We start from the raw sequence: 15,530 nt of genomic DNA on the forward strand, positions 1-15,530 counted from the left end.
TCCCGGCTCCCCGATCCCATTCCCGGCTCTCCCGATCCCATTCCCGGCTCCCCGATCCCGTTCCCGGCTCCCCGATCCCGTTCCCGGCTCTCCCGATCCCGTTCCCAGCCCCGATCCGTTCCCGGCCCCGTACCGGCGTCAGCGCCCCGGTGAGCAGCTGCAGCAGGGTGCTCTTCCCGACGCCGTTGGGGCCCACGATGCAAACTGGGAAACCCCGGGGGGGGCGGGGCCCGATCAGGGCGGGGCGTCCTCCCCGACTGCCCCTCCCCCAGTCCCCCCGCGGGGGGATTTTGGGGCTTTTTTGGGGGGTCGCACCTCGGGATTCCATGTCGATCCCGAAATCCAGATTTTGGAAGAGCAGCTCCTGGCCCTCGTAGCCGAAATCCACGCCTGGGGGTTGGGGGGGGGGGAAAGAGCCCAGAGTTCAATTTGGGGCTCAAAATCCATCCCGGGACCCCAAAACCCATCCTGGAATCCCCAAAATCCATCCCGGGACTCCAAAATCCATCCCGGGACCCCAAAATCCATCCCGGGACCCCAAAATCCATCCTGGAATCCCCAAAATCCATCCCGGAATCCCCAAAATCCATCCCGGAATCCCCAAAATCCACCCTGGAATCCCCAAAATCCATCCCGGAATCCCCAAAATCCATCCTGGAATCCCCAAAATCCATCCTGGGACCCCAAAATCCATCCTGGAATCCCCAAAATCCATCCTGGGACCCCAAAATCCATCCTGGGACCCCCAAAATCCATCCTGGAATCCCCAAAATCCATCCTGGAATCCCCAAAATCCATCCCGGGACCCCCAAAATCCATCCCGGGACCCCCCAAAATCCATCCCGGGACCCAAAAATCCATCCTGGGACCCCCAAAATCCATCCTGGAATCCCCAAAATCCATCCCGGGACCCCAAAATCCATCCTGGAATCCCCAAAATCCATCCTGGAATGCCCAAAATCCATTCTGGAATGCCCAAAATCCATCCTGGGACCCCAAAATCCACCCTGGAATCCCCAAAATCCACCCTGGAATCCCCAAAATCCATCCCGGAATCCCCAAAATCCATCCTGGAATCCCCAAAATCCATCCCGGAATCCCCAAAATCCATCCCGGGACCCCGAAATCCTCCTGGAATCCCCAAAATCCATCCTGGAATGCCCAAAATCCATCCCGGGACCCCCAAATTCAATGGGGAACTCCCCAAAATCCCACTTTAAACCCCCGGGGAGCCCCCAGACCCTTTCCCAATCCCCCCAAAGCCCCATTCCCTGCCCCCCCTCCCCCCAAAATCCCATTTTTCCCCCAAATCCCGTTTTTTACCCCCAAAAATCCCATTTTTCCTCTCCAAAACCCCCGATTTTTTTCCCAAAAATCCCGTTTTCCCTCCCAAACCCCTGTTTTTCCCCCAAACCCCCGGGTTTTTCCCCCCCCAAAATCCCATTTCCCCCCCCCAAACCATCACATTTCTCCCCCAAATTCCCGTTTTTTCCCCAAATCCCCATTTCTCCCCCAAACCCTCATTTTTTCCCCCAAATCCCCATTTTTTTTCCCCCAAACTCCCGGTTTTTTTCTCCCCAAATCCCCATTTTTCCCCCCAAACTCCCATTTCCCCTCCCCAAATTCCCATTTTTCCCCCCAAACCCTGTTATTTCCCCCCCAAATCCCCGGTTTTTTTCCCCCCAAACCATCACATTTCCCCATTTTATTCCCCCAAACCCCCATTTTTTCCCCCCTAAAATCCCGGGTTTTCCCCCCAAATCCCGATTTTCCCCCCCAAACTCCCATTTCCCCTCCCCAAATTCCCATTTTTTTCCCCCCAAACCCCTTTCTTTCCCCCCAAACCATTACATTTCCCCATTTTCCCCCCTCAAACCCCCATTTTTTTCCCCCTAAATCCCGGTTTTTCCCCTCCAAACCCCCATTTTCATTCCCCCCAAATCCCGTTTTTCCCCCCACCCCATGACATTTCCCCGTTTTTCCCCCCCACCCCGTGACATTTCCCCGTTTCCCCCCAAATCCCCGTTTCTTTCCCCCCACCCCGTGACATTTCCCCATTTCTTTCCCCCCACCCCGTGACATTTCCCCGTTTCCCCCCCCAAACCCCGTTCTTTCCCCCCCAAATCCCATTTTTTTCCCCCCCACCCCATGACATTTCCCCGTTTCTTTCCCCCACCCCATGACATTTCCCCGTTTTTTTCCCCCCCACCCCCGTGACATTTCCCCATTTCTTTCCCCCACCCCATGACATTTCCCCGTTTCCCCCCCAAACCCCGTTCTTTCCCCCCCAAATCCCGTTTCTTTTCCCCCCACCCCATGACATTTCCCCATTTCTTTCCCCCCACCCCGTGACATTTCCCCGTTTCTTTCCCCCCACCCCGTGACATTTCCCCGTTTTCCCCCCCAAATCCCCGTTTTTCCCCCCAAATCCCCGTTTTCCCCCCAAATCCCCGTTTTTCCCCCCCCAAATCCCCGTTTTTTCCCCCCAAACCCCGTTTTTCCCCCCAAATCCCCGTTTTTCCCCCCAAATCCCGTTTTTCCCCCCAAATCCCGGTTTTTTCCCCCCACATCCCCGTTCTTTCCCCCCCCAATCCCGTTCCTCCCCCCGTCCCCGCACCGTGCAGGCCGAGCACGGGCGGGCTCAGCGGCGGCGGCTCGGGGAAGGTGAAGCGCACGCTGTACTCCCGCGGCCGCCGCAGCAGCTCCGCGGCCTCGGCCGAGCCCTCGGCGGGGCGCCCGGCGCCGGCACTTCTGCTGCTTCCGCGTCAGCGCCTCCTTCGTCTGCTTCTCCTGGGGATTCGGGGGCAAATCCCGGGATTTCAGGGCGTTGGGGCTGAAATTCCCGACATTCGGGCCCAAAATCCCGGGATTTCAGGGCGCTGGGGTTGAAATTCCCGACATTCGGGCCCAAAATCCCGGGATTTCAGGGCGCTGGGGTTGAAATTCCCGACATTCGGGCCCAAAATCCCGGGATTTCAGGGCGTTGGGGTTGAAATTCCCGACATTTGGGGCCAAAATCCCGGGATTTTGGGGGTTCAGGTCCTGGGGAATTTTGAGTTAAAATCCCGGGATTTTAGGGCTGAAATTCTGGGGATTTTTTGAGCTAAAATTCCAGGGATCTCAAGGCTGAAATCCCGGGATTTTTGGGCTGAAATCCCGGGATTTTTGGGGCTCAGATCCTGAGGATTTTGGGGCTGAAATCCTGGGATTTGGGGGCTGAAATTCCCGGCATTTTTGGGCTCAATTCCCGGGATTTTGGGGTGGAATTCCCGGGATTTTGGGGCGGGAATTCCCGGGATTTTTGGGCTCCATTCCCGGGATTTGGGGGCAGGAACCCCAGAATTTTGGGGCTGGAATCCCCGGGATTTTGGGGCTCAATTCCCGGGATTTCGGGGCTCCATTCCCGGGATTTTGGGGCGGGAATCCCCGGGATTTTGGGGCTGGAATTCCCGGGATTCTGGGGCTCCATTCCCGGGATTTGGGGGCTGGAATCCCGGGATTTTTGGGCTCCATCCCCGGGATTTTGGGGCTGGAATCCCCGGGATTTTGGGGCTCTATTCCCGGGATTTTTGGGCTCCGTTCCCAGGATTTTGGGGCTGGAATTCCCGGGATTTTGGGGGTCCATTCCCGGGATTTTGGGGCTCAATTCCCGGGATTTTGGGGCGGGAATTCCCAGGATTTTGGGGCAGGAATCCCAGGATTTTGGGGCTGGAATCCCCGGGATTTTTGGGCTCCATTCCCAGGATTTTGGGGCTGGAATCCTGGGATTTTGGGGCTGGAATCCCCGGGATTCGGGGGCCGGAATTCCCGGGATTCGGGGGCTCTGGAGCAGCCCCTCACCGCCTGCTTGGTGGACTTCCCCCCGGCTTTGAGGTCCCGCAGTTTCTTCTCCTGCTTCTCGAACTGTTTGAGCAGCTCCTTCTGCTTCTGCTGGTACATCTTCTTGAAGGTCACTGCGAAAGCCCCGAGCGCCGCGCTCCCCTCAGCATTCCCGGGAATTCCCGGCAGCCCCCGACCCTTCCGGGCCCCCGTTCCCCGTTTTTCCCCCGTTTTCTCCCCGTTTTTTCCCACTTTTTTTTCTGGTTTTTCCCCATTTTTTTCCCACTTTCGCCCTTTTCTCACCCAAAGCTTTCGGACTTCTCACTGCAATTCCCACAGCAGCAGCGAAACCGCCGGGAATCCAGCTGCATGAGCTCCCACTTCCCGTAATTCTTCCATTTTTTCCCAGGATTTTACCATTTTTTCCCCATTTTTCCCGTTTTTTCCCCTATTTTTTTCCTATTTTTCCCATTTTTTCCCTGTTTTTCCTTGTTTTTCCCGTTTCCCCCCATTTTTCCCCCATTTTCCCCCGTTTTCCCCTGTTTTTCCCCATTTTTCCCCATTTTTTTCCCCGTTTTTTCCCCGTTTTTTCCCCGTTTTTCCCCGTTTTTCCTCCGTTTTTCCCCATTTTTTCCCCATTTTTTCCCCATTTCCCCCCCATTTTCCCCCATTTTTTCCCCCATTTTTTCCCATTTTTTCCCCATTTTTTCCCCATTTTTCCCCCATTTTCCCCCCGTTTTTCCCCCATTTTTTCCCCATTTTTCCCCATTTTTCCCCTTTTTCCCCCGTTTTTCCCCGTTTTTTTCCCGATTTCCCGGTTTTTTCCCCCAAACCCGGCCGCCCTCACTGTAATTCCCCCGGCAGTAGTGCAGCCTCTGCGAGCCCAAGTGGACGAGCTCCAATTTCCCCCGTTTTTTCCCATTTTTCCCCATTTTTCCCCCATTTTTCCCATTTTTCCCCCGTTTTTTCCCCATTTTTTTCCCCGTTTTTTCCCGATTTCCCGGTTTTTTCCCCCAAACCCGGCCGCCCTCACTGTAATTCCCCCCGGTAGCAGTGCAGCCTCTGCGAGCCCAAGTGGACGAGCTCCAATTTCCCCCCGTTTTTTCCCATTTTTCCCCCATTTTTCCCTGATTTTTCCCATTTTTCCCCCGTTTTTTTCCCATTTTTTCCCCGTTTTTTCCCGATTTCCCGGTTTTTTTCCCCCAAACCCGGCCGCCCTCACTGTAATTCCCCCGGCAGCAGTGCAGCCTCTGCGAGCCCAAGTGGACGAGCTCCAATTTCCCCCCGTTTTTTCCCATTTTTCCCCCATTTTTCCCCCATTTTTCCCATTTTTCCCCCGTTTTTTCCCATTTTTTCCCCGTTTTTTCCCGATTTCCCGGTTTTTTCCCCCAAACCCGGCCGCCCTCACTGTAATTCCCCCGGTAGTAGTGCAGCCTCTGCGAGTCCAGGTGGATGATGTCGGTGCACACGTCGTCCAGGAACCCCTGGTCGTGGGAAACCACCAGCAGCGTCTTCTTCCAGCTCTGCAGGTAGCTGGGAAACGGGAGGGGAAAAAACCGGGAATTTCGGGCAAAAAACCCCCAAAAACTTCAGGAAAAGCCACAAATTCCACCGAATCCCGGCAATCCCAGGATTCCCCACCAGCCCCCCCAGAATCCCCCAAATTCCCGTTTTTTTTCGCCCGGCCGAAATCCGTTTTGTTGTTTTTTTCCCCTCCCCCAACCCGATCCGCCGCGATCCCGGGAAATCCCGGGAGATCCCGGAAGCCGCCCCGGAGCGATTCCCGGGATTGCCGCACTTGTTGAGCCAGATGACGGCGTTCAGGTCCAGGTGATTGGTGGGCTCGTCCAACATCAGCAAGGTCGGCTCCAGGAACAGGGCCCTGCAAGTGCGCACCTGAGATCCACCTGCGCCAGGTGAGACGCACCTGGGGGCCGCGCCCGGAGCTCACCCAATCAGCGAGTCCCTCCCGCCCCCACCCCCCCAGCCCTTGGAGGATTTTGGGGTCACCTGGGCTCACCTGGCCAGCGACACCCTCATCCTCCAGCCCCCCGAGAACTTCCGCGTGGCCCGGTTCTGCATCTCAGGTGTGAAGCCCAGCCCCGCCAGGATCCTCCTGGCCTTGGCCTCGGCGGCCGCCGCCCCGATGGCCCGCAGCTCCTCGTACACCTGCGCAGGTGAGGCCTCACCTGGGGGGGCACCGGAGCCTCCCCCCAGGTGGGGGCTGGGCTTAGCGCCTTTGCCTGGGGAGCCCCGGGGGCTGTGCACGTGCGCCCAGGTGTGTCCCCAGGTGTGCCCAGGTATCCCCAGGTGTGTTTTAACCTCCCCCAGGTGTGCCCAGATGTCCCCAGGTGTGCTTTAACCCCCCCAGGTGTACTCCAGATGTCCCCAGGTGTGTTTTAATTTCCCCCAGGTGTGTTTTAACCCCCCCCAGGTGTACCCCAGGTGTCCCCAGGTGTGTTTTAAGCCCCCCAGGTGTCCCCAGGTGTGTTTTAACTCCCCCCAGGTATCCCCAGGTGTGTTTTTAACCCCCCCCAGGTGTCCCCAGGTATCCCCAGGTGTGTTTTAACCCCCCCAGGTGTCCACAGGTGTCCCCAGGTGTGTTTTAAGCCCCCCAGGTGTGTCTCAGGTGTCTCCAGGTGTGTGTTAATCCCCCCAGGTGTGCCCAAGTGTCCTCAGGTGTGTTTTTAACCCCCCCAGGTGTCCCCAGGTATCCCCAGGTGTGTTTTTAACCCCCCCAGGTGTCCCCAGGTATCCCCAGGTGTGTTTTAACCCCCCCAGGTGTCCCCAGGTGTGTTTTAACCCCCCCCAGGTGTACCCCAGGTGTCCCCAGGTGTGTTTTAACCCCCCCCAGGTGTGCCCAGGTGTCCCCAGGTGTGTTTTAACCCCCCTCAGGTGTACCCAGGTGTGCCCAGGTACCTTCTCCAGCCTCTCGGCGGCGGCGTCGTCGCCGCTCTCCAGCAGCCGCTGCAGGTGCCGCTCCTGCTCCAGGAGCCGCAGGCGCTTCGTGTCGGCCCGGAGCACGGCCTGCACGGCGGGCGTGTCGTCGGCCAGCACCTCTGCGCCGCGGAGACGCCGCAGGGGAGACAGGTAGATACAGGCGTGTCATTGGCCAGCAGATGTGTCCCAGGTGCCCCCAGGTGTGTCCCCAGGTGTCCCCAGGTGTCCCAGGTGTCCCCAGGTGTGTCCCCAGGTGCGTCACCTTGCTCGCAGAGCAGCACGTCGATGTTGGGCGGGATGTTCAGGGCGCGGTTGGCGATGTGCTTCAGCAGCGTCGTCTTCCCCTTCCTGCCCAAACCCCGGGACTGAGCCCACAATCCCGGGATCCGCCCCCGGAATTCCCAAAAAACCCAAAATCCCGGGATTCCCAAAAAACCCCAAAATCCCGGGATCCGCCCCCGGAATTCCCCAAAACCCCAAAATCCTGGGATTTGTCCCCGGAATTCCCAAAAAACCCAAAATCCCAGAATTCCCAAAAAACCCCAAAATCCCAGGATCCCTCCTTGGAATTCCCAAAAAACCCCAAAATCCCAGAATTCCCAAAAAACCCAAATCCCGGAATTCCCAAAAAACCCCAAAATCCCGGGATTTCACCCCAAATCTGACCCGTTGGGCCCCACGAGGCCGTGACTCCAGAATTGACCCAAAATCCCCATTTTTGACCCCAAAATCCCGGGATTTCACCCCAAATCTGACCCGTTGGGCCCCACGAGGCCGTAGCGCCGCCCGGCCACGATGTAAAGGTCGGCGTTGACGTAGAGCTCCTTGCCGTGGGCGGAGATGCTGAACTTCTCCAGCTGGAAACGGGGAAAAAACCGGGAAAAATGGGGAGGAAATGGGGAAAAATGGAGAAATTGGGAAAAAAACGGGGACAGTGGGGAGAAAATGGGGGAAAAAATGGGGAAAATGGGAAAAAAATGGGGAGAAACGGGACAAAACAGAGAAATTGGGAAAAAACCAGAGAAAATGGGGAAAAATGGGGAGAAAATGGGGGGAAAAATTGGGAAAACGGGAAAAAATAGGGAGAAATAGGGAGAAATGCGGAGAAACAGGACAAAACACAGAGAAATTGGGAAAAAAATGGGGAAAAGGGGAAAAAACGGGGAGAAACGGGGGGAAAAATGGGGAAAACAGGGAAAAATGGGGAGAAAATAGGTAGAAATTCTCCAAGTGGGTTTTGGGGGTCCTCAGGTGTGTTTGTTCCCCCCCAGGTGTGATTTTTACCCCCCCAGGTGTGTTTTGTTCCCCCCCAGGTGTGTTTTGTTCCCCCCCAGGTGTGTTTTTTACCCCCCCAGGTGCGTTTTTGCCCCCCCAGGTGTGTTTTTTACCCCCCCAGGTGTGTTTTTGCCCCCCCAGGTGTGTTTTTACCCCCCCAGGTGTGTTTTTGCCCCCCCAGGTGTGTTTTGTTCCCCCCCAGGTGTGTTTTGTTCCCCCCAGGTGTGTTTGTTCCCCCCCAGGTGTGTTTTGTTCCCCCCAGGTGTGTTTTGTTCCCCCCAGGTGTGTTTTGTTCCCCCCCAGGTGTGTTTTTACCCCCCCCAGGTGTGTTTTTACCCCCCCCAGGTGTGTTTTTACCCCCCCAGGTGTGTGTTTGCCCCCCCAGGTGTGTTTTGTTCCCCCCAGGTGTGTTTCCAGCCCCCCAGGTGTGTTTCCAGCCCCCCAGGTGTGTGTTTGCCCCCCCAGGTGTGTTTTGTTCCCCCCAGGTGTGTTTTGTTCCCCCCCAGGTGTGTTTTTACCCCCCCCAGGTGTGTTTTTACCCCCCCCAGGTGTGTTTTTACCCCCCCCAGGTGTGTTTTTACCCCCCCCAGGTGTGTTTTTACCCCCCCAGGTGTGTTTTGTTCCCCCCCAGGTGTGTTTTCACCCCCCCAGGTGTGTTTTTACCCCCCCCAGGTGTGTTTTCACCCCCCCAGGTGTGTGTTTGCCCCCCCAGGTGCGGCTGGGGCCCACCTTGATGTCGGAGGCGTTCTCCAGCATGGCCTGGCGCGACGACAGCTCGGCCTGCGACACGGCGAAGTCGCCGTCCCCGGAGGCGGCCGCGGCCTTCAGCGACGCCACCTGCCGCTCAAACTCCGCCTGGGGGCGGGGCTTGGTCAGGGACATGCCCACCATGGGACACGCCCTCCACAGGCCACGCCCATACATGGAAATGCTCCTGTGCCAAGCCACGCCCATCCCAGTAAAGCCACACCCCCACATCACTAAGTCACACCTAGTTAGGCCACGCCCACAAAGCACCACCTGGTTAGGCCACGCCCACAGAAGCGACCACACCCGAGTGTGAAGCCACACCCACATCGGGCCACACCCCGCTAAGCCCCGCCCCCTCTCACCTGCTTCTTCATCTTCTTCTTCTCCTTTTTGCTGACTCGGGCGTCCGGCCCCGCCCTCGGCCCCGCCCCCTCCTCGTCCTCCTGCGGAAAAACCGCCAACAACGTCCCGAAATATCCCAAAAAATCCCAGAATTCCCCCAAAACCCCGCCCGACTCACGTTGTCGCTCCCCTTCCGGCCTCCTTCCTCCTCCTCCTCCTCCTCCTCCTCATCCCTCCGGGCTCCAGGTTTGTCCTGGCACAGGATGGAGAACAAAAATCCCCAAATTTCGGGGTCTCGTTTGCCCCAAAATCCCCCAAAATCCCCAAATTTCGGGGTCTCGTTTGCCCCAAAATCCCCAAAATCCCAAATTTCGGGGTCTCGTTTGCCCCAAAATCTCCAAAATCCCAAATTTCGGGGTCTCGTTTGCCCCAAAATCCCCAAAATCCCAAATTTCGGGGTCTCATTTGCCCCAAAATCCCCAAAATCCCCAATTTCGGGGTCTCGTTTGCCCCAAAATCCCCCAAATCCCCAATTTCGGGGTCTCGTTTGCCCCAAAATCCCCAAAATCCCAAATTTCGGGGTCTCATTTTCTGGAAAACCTCCCAAAATGTCCAAAACGCCCCAAAAAAAGTTAAAAAAAAAACAAACCCAGAAAGTCTCCAAAAACTTTCGATTTTGAAATCTCGTTCATCCCCCAAACCCCCCAAAAACCTCAAAAAAAACCCCAAAAACCTCAATAAAACCTCGAAACTCCCCCAAATCCTCAAAAAAAACCCCAAAAAAGTAAAAAAAAAACCCCAAAACCTCAAAAAACCCCAAAATTCCCCCAAAACCTCAAAGAAAACCCCCCAAACCTCAAAAAAACTCTCCCAAAATCACAAAAAACCTCAGAAAAACCCCAAAACTCCCCAAAAACCTCAAAAAAAAACCCCAAAACCTCAAAAAACCCCCCAAAACTCCCAAAAAGCCTCAAAAAACCTCAAAAACCTCAAAAAAAATCTCAAAACTCTCCAAAACCCTCAAAAAAACCCCCAAAACCTCAGAAAAACCCCAAAATTCCCCAAAAACCACAAAAATCCCCCCAAAACCTCAAAAAAAACCCCCAAAGCCCACAGAAAACCTCAGAAAAACCCCAAAAACCTCAAAAAGCCCCAAAAAACCTCACAAAACCCCAAAAATTCCCCACAAACCTCAAAAAAAACCCCAAAACTCCCCAAAACCTCCAAGAAAACCTCAAAAACCCCCCAAAACTCTCCGAAAGCCTCCAAAAAACCCCTAAAAAAGTAAATAAAAACCCCAAAAACCTCAAAAAACCCCAAAAAACCTCACAAAACCCCCAAAAATTCCCCTTAAACCTCAAAAAACCCCCCAAAACTCCCAAAAACCCCTCAAAAACCTCAAAAAAACCTCAAAACTCCCCAAAAATCTCAAAGAAACTCCCAAAACTCCCCAAAAACCTCCACAAAAAACCCATAAAAGTAAAAAAAAACCCCAAAAGCCTCAAAAAAAGCTCAAAAAACCTCACAAAAACCCAAAAATTCCCCACAAACCTCAAAAAAACCCCCAAAACTCCCAAAACCTCCAAGAAAATCTCAAAAACCCCCCAAAACTCCCCGAAAACCTCCAAAAAACCCCTAAAAAAGTAAATAAAAACCCCAAAAACCTCAAAAAAACCCAAAAAACCTCACAAAAACCCCAAAAATTCCCCTTAAACCTCAAAAAACCCCCCAAAACTCCCAAAAACCCCTCAAAAACCTCAAAAAACCCCCAAAACTCTCCAAAAATCTCAAAGAAACCCCCAAAACTCCCCGAAAACCTCAAAAAACCCCAAAACACCTCACAAAAAAACCCGAAAATTCCCCACAAACCTCAAAAAACCCCCAAAACTCCCCGAAAACCTCCAAAAAAAACCCCAAAAAAGTAAAAAAAAACCCCAAAACTCCCGAAAACCCCCCGAAATTCCCCCAAAAAACCCTCCAAAAACCCCAAACTCCCCAAGTTTTCCCGCTCACCTTCCCGCCCTCGGGCTCCTCGGAGCCTTCGGCCTCGTCGTCGCTGGCGCGTTTTCCCTGGACGGGTTTTTTGGGGAGGAAAAATGAGAAAATTCCCCCCCGGGGGAAAAATTCCGGATGTTTCGGGATCTTCGAAAAACGGGAATAAAAACCCCACAAAAAGGGAGAAATTCCCCCAAAAAAAACCCCCAAAATTCCGGCACCTGTTTCTTCCCTTTGGGCTTCTCGGGTTTGCGGCTTTTCTTCTTCTTCCTCTCCTCCTCCTCTTCCTCCTGCGGGGAATTCCCAACGCTCGGGGGTTTTCCAGGAATTTTGGGGGTTTTCCAGGGATTTTGGGGATTTTTTTTCCAGGAATTTTGGAGGTTTTTCCAGGGAGTTTTTAGGTTTTTTCCCCAAAGATTTGGGGTTTTTCCCAGACATTTTGGGGCTTTTTTAGGGATTTTGTAAGGTTTTCCAGAGGTTTGGGAGTTTTTCCCAAGGTTTGGGGTTTTTTTCCCAAGAATTCCGGAGGTTCGGGGTTTTTCCCAAAGAATTTGGTGGAGTTTTTTTCCCCAAGTATTTCAGAGTTTTTTTCCAAGGATTTTGGGGGTTTTTCCAGGGATTTTGGGTTTTTTCCAGGAATTTTGGGGGTTTTTCCAGGAATTTGGGTTTTTCCCAGGAATTCTGGGTTTTCCCAAGAACTTTGGGGTTTTTCCCAGGGATTTTGGGTTTTTCCCAGAGATTTTGAGGTTTTTTCCCAAAGATTTTGGGTTTTTTTTCCCCAGGGATTCTGTGTTTTTCCCAGGAATTTTGGGGTTTTTCCCAGGAATTTGGGGGTTTTCCCAGGAATTTTGGGGTTTTTTCCCAGGAATTTGGGGTTTTTCCCAGGAATTTGGGGGTTTTCCCAGGAATTTTGGGGGTTTTCCCAGGAATTTGGGGGTTTTCCCAGGGATTTTGGGGTTTTCCCAGGAATTTTGGGGTTTTTTCCCAAAGATTTTGGGTTTTTTTCCCCAGGGATTTTGTTTTTTTTTTTTTTTTTCCAGGAATTTCAGGTTTTTCCCAAGAATTTTGGGTTTTTCCCAGAGATTTTGGGGTTTTTTCCCAAAGATTTTGGGTTTTTTCCCCAGGGATTTTGGTTTTTTTTTTTTTTTCCCCAGGAATTTTGATTTTTTCCCCAGGGATTTTGTGTTTTCCCCAGGGACTTTAGGTTTTTCCCAGGAATTTTGGGTTTTTCCCAGAGATTTTGGGGTTTTTTCCCAGGGATTTTGTTTTTTTTTTTTTTTTCCCCCAGGAATTTCGGGTTTTCCCAGGGATGTTGTGTTTTCCCCAGGGATTTTAGGTTTTTCCCAGGGATTTTGTGTTTTTCCCAGGAATTTTGGGGTTTTTCCCAGGAATTTGGGGGTTTTCCCAGGGATTTTGTGTTTTTCCCAGGAATTTGGGGGTTTTCCCAGGAATTTGGGGTTTTTCCCAGGAATTTTGTGTTTTTCCCAGGAATTTTGGGGTTTTTCCCAGGAATTCAGCCGAGCCCACCTTGGCACTTTTGCCCTTGGATGGTTTCCTCTCCTCCTCCTCCTCCTCCTCCTCCTCCTCGCTCTGCCCCCGGCTCAGGGCAGCAAAGACGTTCCCGCCCTACAAACAAAACACCAGAAGCCCCAAATTGTTCCTTTTTCTCCCCAAATCCCACCGTCAAACCCCAGAACTTCCCAAAACCTCGGCTCTTATTCAATTTATTCCCATTTTTTCCAAGGTTTTCCTTTGGAATTCCCCCTTTTTTGGGATTTTCATCCTCAAAACTTTGGAATTTTCTTCCTCAATATTATGGGATTTTCCTCAATAATTTTTGGGATTTACCCCTTTATTTTTGGGGGGATTTTCCCCCCCTTGTTTTGGGATTTTCTCCCTCAATATTTGGGGATTTTTCTCCCCAATTTTTGGGATTTTCCCTCTCATTTTTCAAGATTTTCCTCCTCAATTTTTGGGACTTTCTCCCTCAATATTTTGGGATTTTCTCCCTCATTTATTTAGCATTTTCCCCTTCATTTTTGGGGGGATTTTCCCCCTCATTTTTCAGGATTTCCCTCCTCATTTTCTCAGGATTTTTCCCCTCAATTTTTGGGATTTCCCCTCTCATTTTTCGGGGATTTTCCTCCTCAGTATTTTGGGATTTTCCCCCTCATTTTTCATGATTTCCCCCCTCATTCATTTGCGATTTTCCCCTTCATTTTTGGGGGGGGATTTTCCCCCTTTTTTCGGGATTTCCCCCCTCTCACCTTCCTCCTCCTCCCTCCTTTCCGGGCCGCCGGGGCTGTGGGCAGATTTCGGGGGTCACTGAGGGGTCGGAGCCCCCCCGGGGACCCCCCAAATTCCCCCCCCTGACCTTCCTCCTCCTCCTCCTCCTCCTCCTCGTCGGCAGCGGCCGCCAGGGCCTGGAGGCGCCGGCTAAGCTCCTCCTCCTCGGGCTCAGGCCCTGCCCCCCGCGGCCGCCGCGCCTCCTTCCGGCGCTCCCGCTTCCGCCGGGACCCCTGGGGGGGATAACCAACCTCAATTAGGGCTAATTAGCCCCCGTTAGTGTTAATTAGGCTTTAATTAGCTCCTGGGTTAGCCCCATATATGGGCATGACACCCAGGGTGGGCTTGGCTCCTCCCACTCTGGCCCCACCCCTTTGGCCTCTCCCCTTTTAGCCCCTCCCACTTCAACCCTGCCCCTTTAAGCCCCTTCCCATCAGCCCCCTTTTCCTTCCTTATAGCCCCACCCCATTTAGCCCCTCCCACTTTAACCCTGCCCCTTTAGACCCCTCCCCTTTAATGTTTTAAGCCCCACCCCTTTTTAACTGCTCTCCTTTTGACCCCTCCCATTTGTGCCCCACCCACTCCCTCCCTGCCCCTTTACCCCGCCCCCTTCAGCCCCACCTCTTGTAGCCCCTCCCCTTTCCCCTCCTAACTCCTCCCACTGAGCTCCACCCTGTTAAGCCCCTCCCCTTTTAAGCCCACTCTTTAGGCCCCTCCCCCTCATTAACCCCTTCCTCATCACTCTAATTAGCATAATTAACCTGGGCAGGGGGCGGGGCCTCCTTCTCGGGGGCGGGCGGGGGCTCGGCCGGCGCCGCCTTCTCCTCCTCGGCCAACTCCTCGAAAAACTGGGGAGAAATCCCGAAATTTGGGAATTTTGGGCGAGTTTGGGAAGTCGGGGAGGGGCGCAAGGTCAAAGGTCAGGGGTCACTCACGGATTTTTTGCCCTTTCGGTCCTTCCTGCCTTTCTTGACCGGTTGTTCTGGGGAGGGGGGGCACAGGAAAGGGTCTGGGGGTGCCCCAAAATCCCGGGATTTGGGGGGAGATCCCCCAGGATTTGGGGTTCACCCCCTCCCCGGAATCTGGGAATTTGGGGGTTTGTTCCTCAGCACAGCCTGGGGGGATCTGCCTCAAAAATGGGGGGGGGTCTCCCCTCATGGACGCCAGCGCTCATCCCGGGGGTCTCCCCTCATTCCTGAGGGTCTCCCTTCAGGGTTTCGCCCCCAATTCCCGGGGGTCTTATCCCAAGATTCTCCCCCAATTCCCGGGGTTCCATTCCCGGGGGTCTCCCCCTCATTCCCGGTTCCCCTCACGGGGGTCTCCCCCTCATTCCCGGTTCCCATCCCGGGGTCCCCCCCTCATTCCCGGCTCCCCTCACGGGGGTCTCCCCTCATTCCCGGGGGTCCCCCCCTCATTCCCGGGGGTCTCCCCTCATTCCCGGTTCCCATCCCGGGGGTCTCCCCTCATTCCCGGGGGTCTCCCCTCATTCCCGGGGGTCCCCCCTCATTCCCGGTTCCCCTCACGGGGGTCCCCCCTCATTCCCGGTTCCCATCCCGGGGGTCTCCCCTCATTCCCGGTTCCCATCCCGGGGGTCCCCCCTCATTCCCGGGATCCCATCCCGGGGGTCTCCCCTCATTCCCGGTTCCCATCCCGGGGATCTCCCCTCATTCCCGGTTCCCCTCACGGGGGTCTCCCCTCATTCCCGGTTCCCCTCACGGGGGTCCCCTCTCATTCCCGGTTCCCCTCACGGGGGTCTCCCCTCATTCCCGGTTCCCCTCACGGGGGTCCCCTCTCATTCCCGGTTCCCCTCACGGGGGTCTCCCCTCATTCCTGAGGGTCCCATCCCGGGATCCTCCCCCCCCAATTCCCGCCCTCCCCTCACGGGGGTCTCATCCCAATGCCGGGGGTCCCATCCCAAGATTCTCCCCCAGTTCCCGGTTCCGATCCCGGGGTCCCCCCCTCATTCCCGGCTCCCCTCACGGGGGTCTCACCCTCCTCCCCGCCCTTCCATTCCTCCTGCTTGGCCCCCGCCGGCCGCGCTCCCTTCGGCATGGCCGGGCACCGCGCACTGCGCATGCGCCGTCACCGCCGCCGCGAGCCGCTTCCGGCCCGCGCCGCCGCTT

The 15,530-nt window shown here is 54.8% G+C and overlaps 1 protein-coding gene across 1 annotated transcript; it reads right to left on the minus strand.

Annotated features, from left to right (window-relative positions):
- Positions 1–88: 88 nt before the first annotated feature.
- On the minus strand, positions 89–15,498 carry ABCF1 (ATP binding cassette subfamily F member 1; the record flags this gene model as incomplete). Its single annotated transcript, XM_066174903.1, is given in 22 exon segments — positions 89–204; positions 316–390; positions 2,618–2,735; positions 2,737–2,790; positions 3,841–3,953; positions 5,228–5,352; positions 5,618–5,701; positions 5,840–5,988; positions 6,739–6,878; positions 7,022–7,107; positions 7,516–7,616; positions 8,764–8,889; positions 9,147–9,227; positions 9,305–9,379; positions 11,140–11,196; positions 11,343–11,411; positions 12,649–12,747; positions 13,389–13,423; positions 13,496–13,640; positions 14,169–14,255; positions 14,343–14,389; positions 15,399–15,498. Coding segments are annotated over 22 exon segments (2,067 nt in total), but the record flags the coding sequence as incomplete, so codon positions are not given.
- Between the last annotated feature and the right edge of the window lie 32 nt (positions 15,499–15,530).

This window comes from Chamaea fasciata, unplaced genomic scaffold, assembly GCF_029207755.1.
Source record: "Chamaea fasciata isolate MVZ Bird 193981 ecotype frontalis unplaced genomic scaffold, bChaFas1.0.hap1 SCAF_1102, whole genome shotgun sequence".
Classification (NCBI taxonomy): Eukaryota; Metazoa; Chordata; class Aves; order Passeriformes; family Sylviidae; genus Chamaea; species Chamaea fasciata.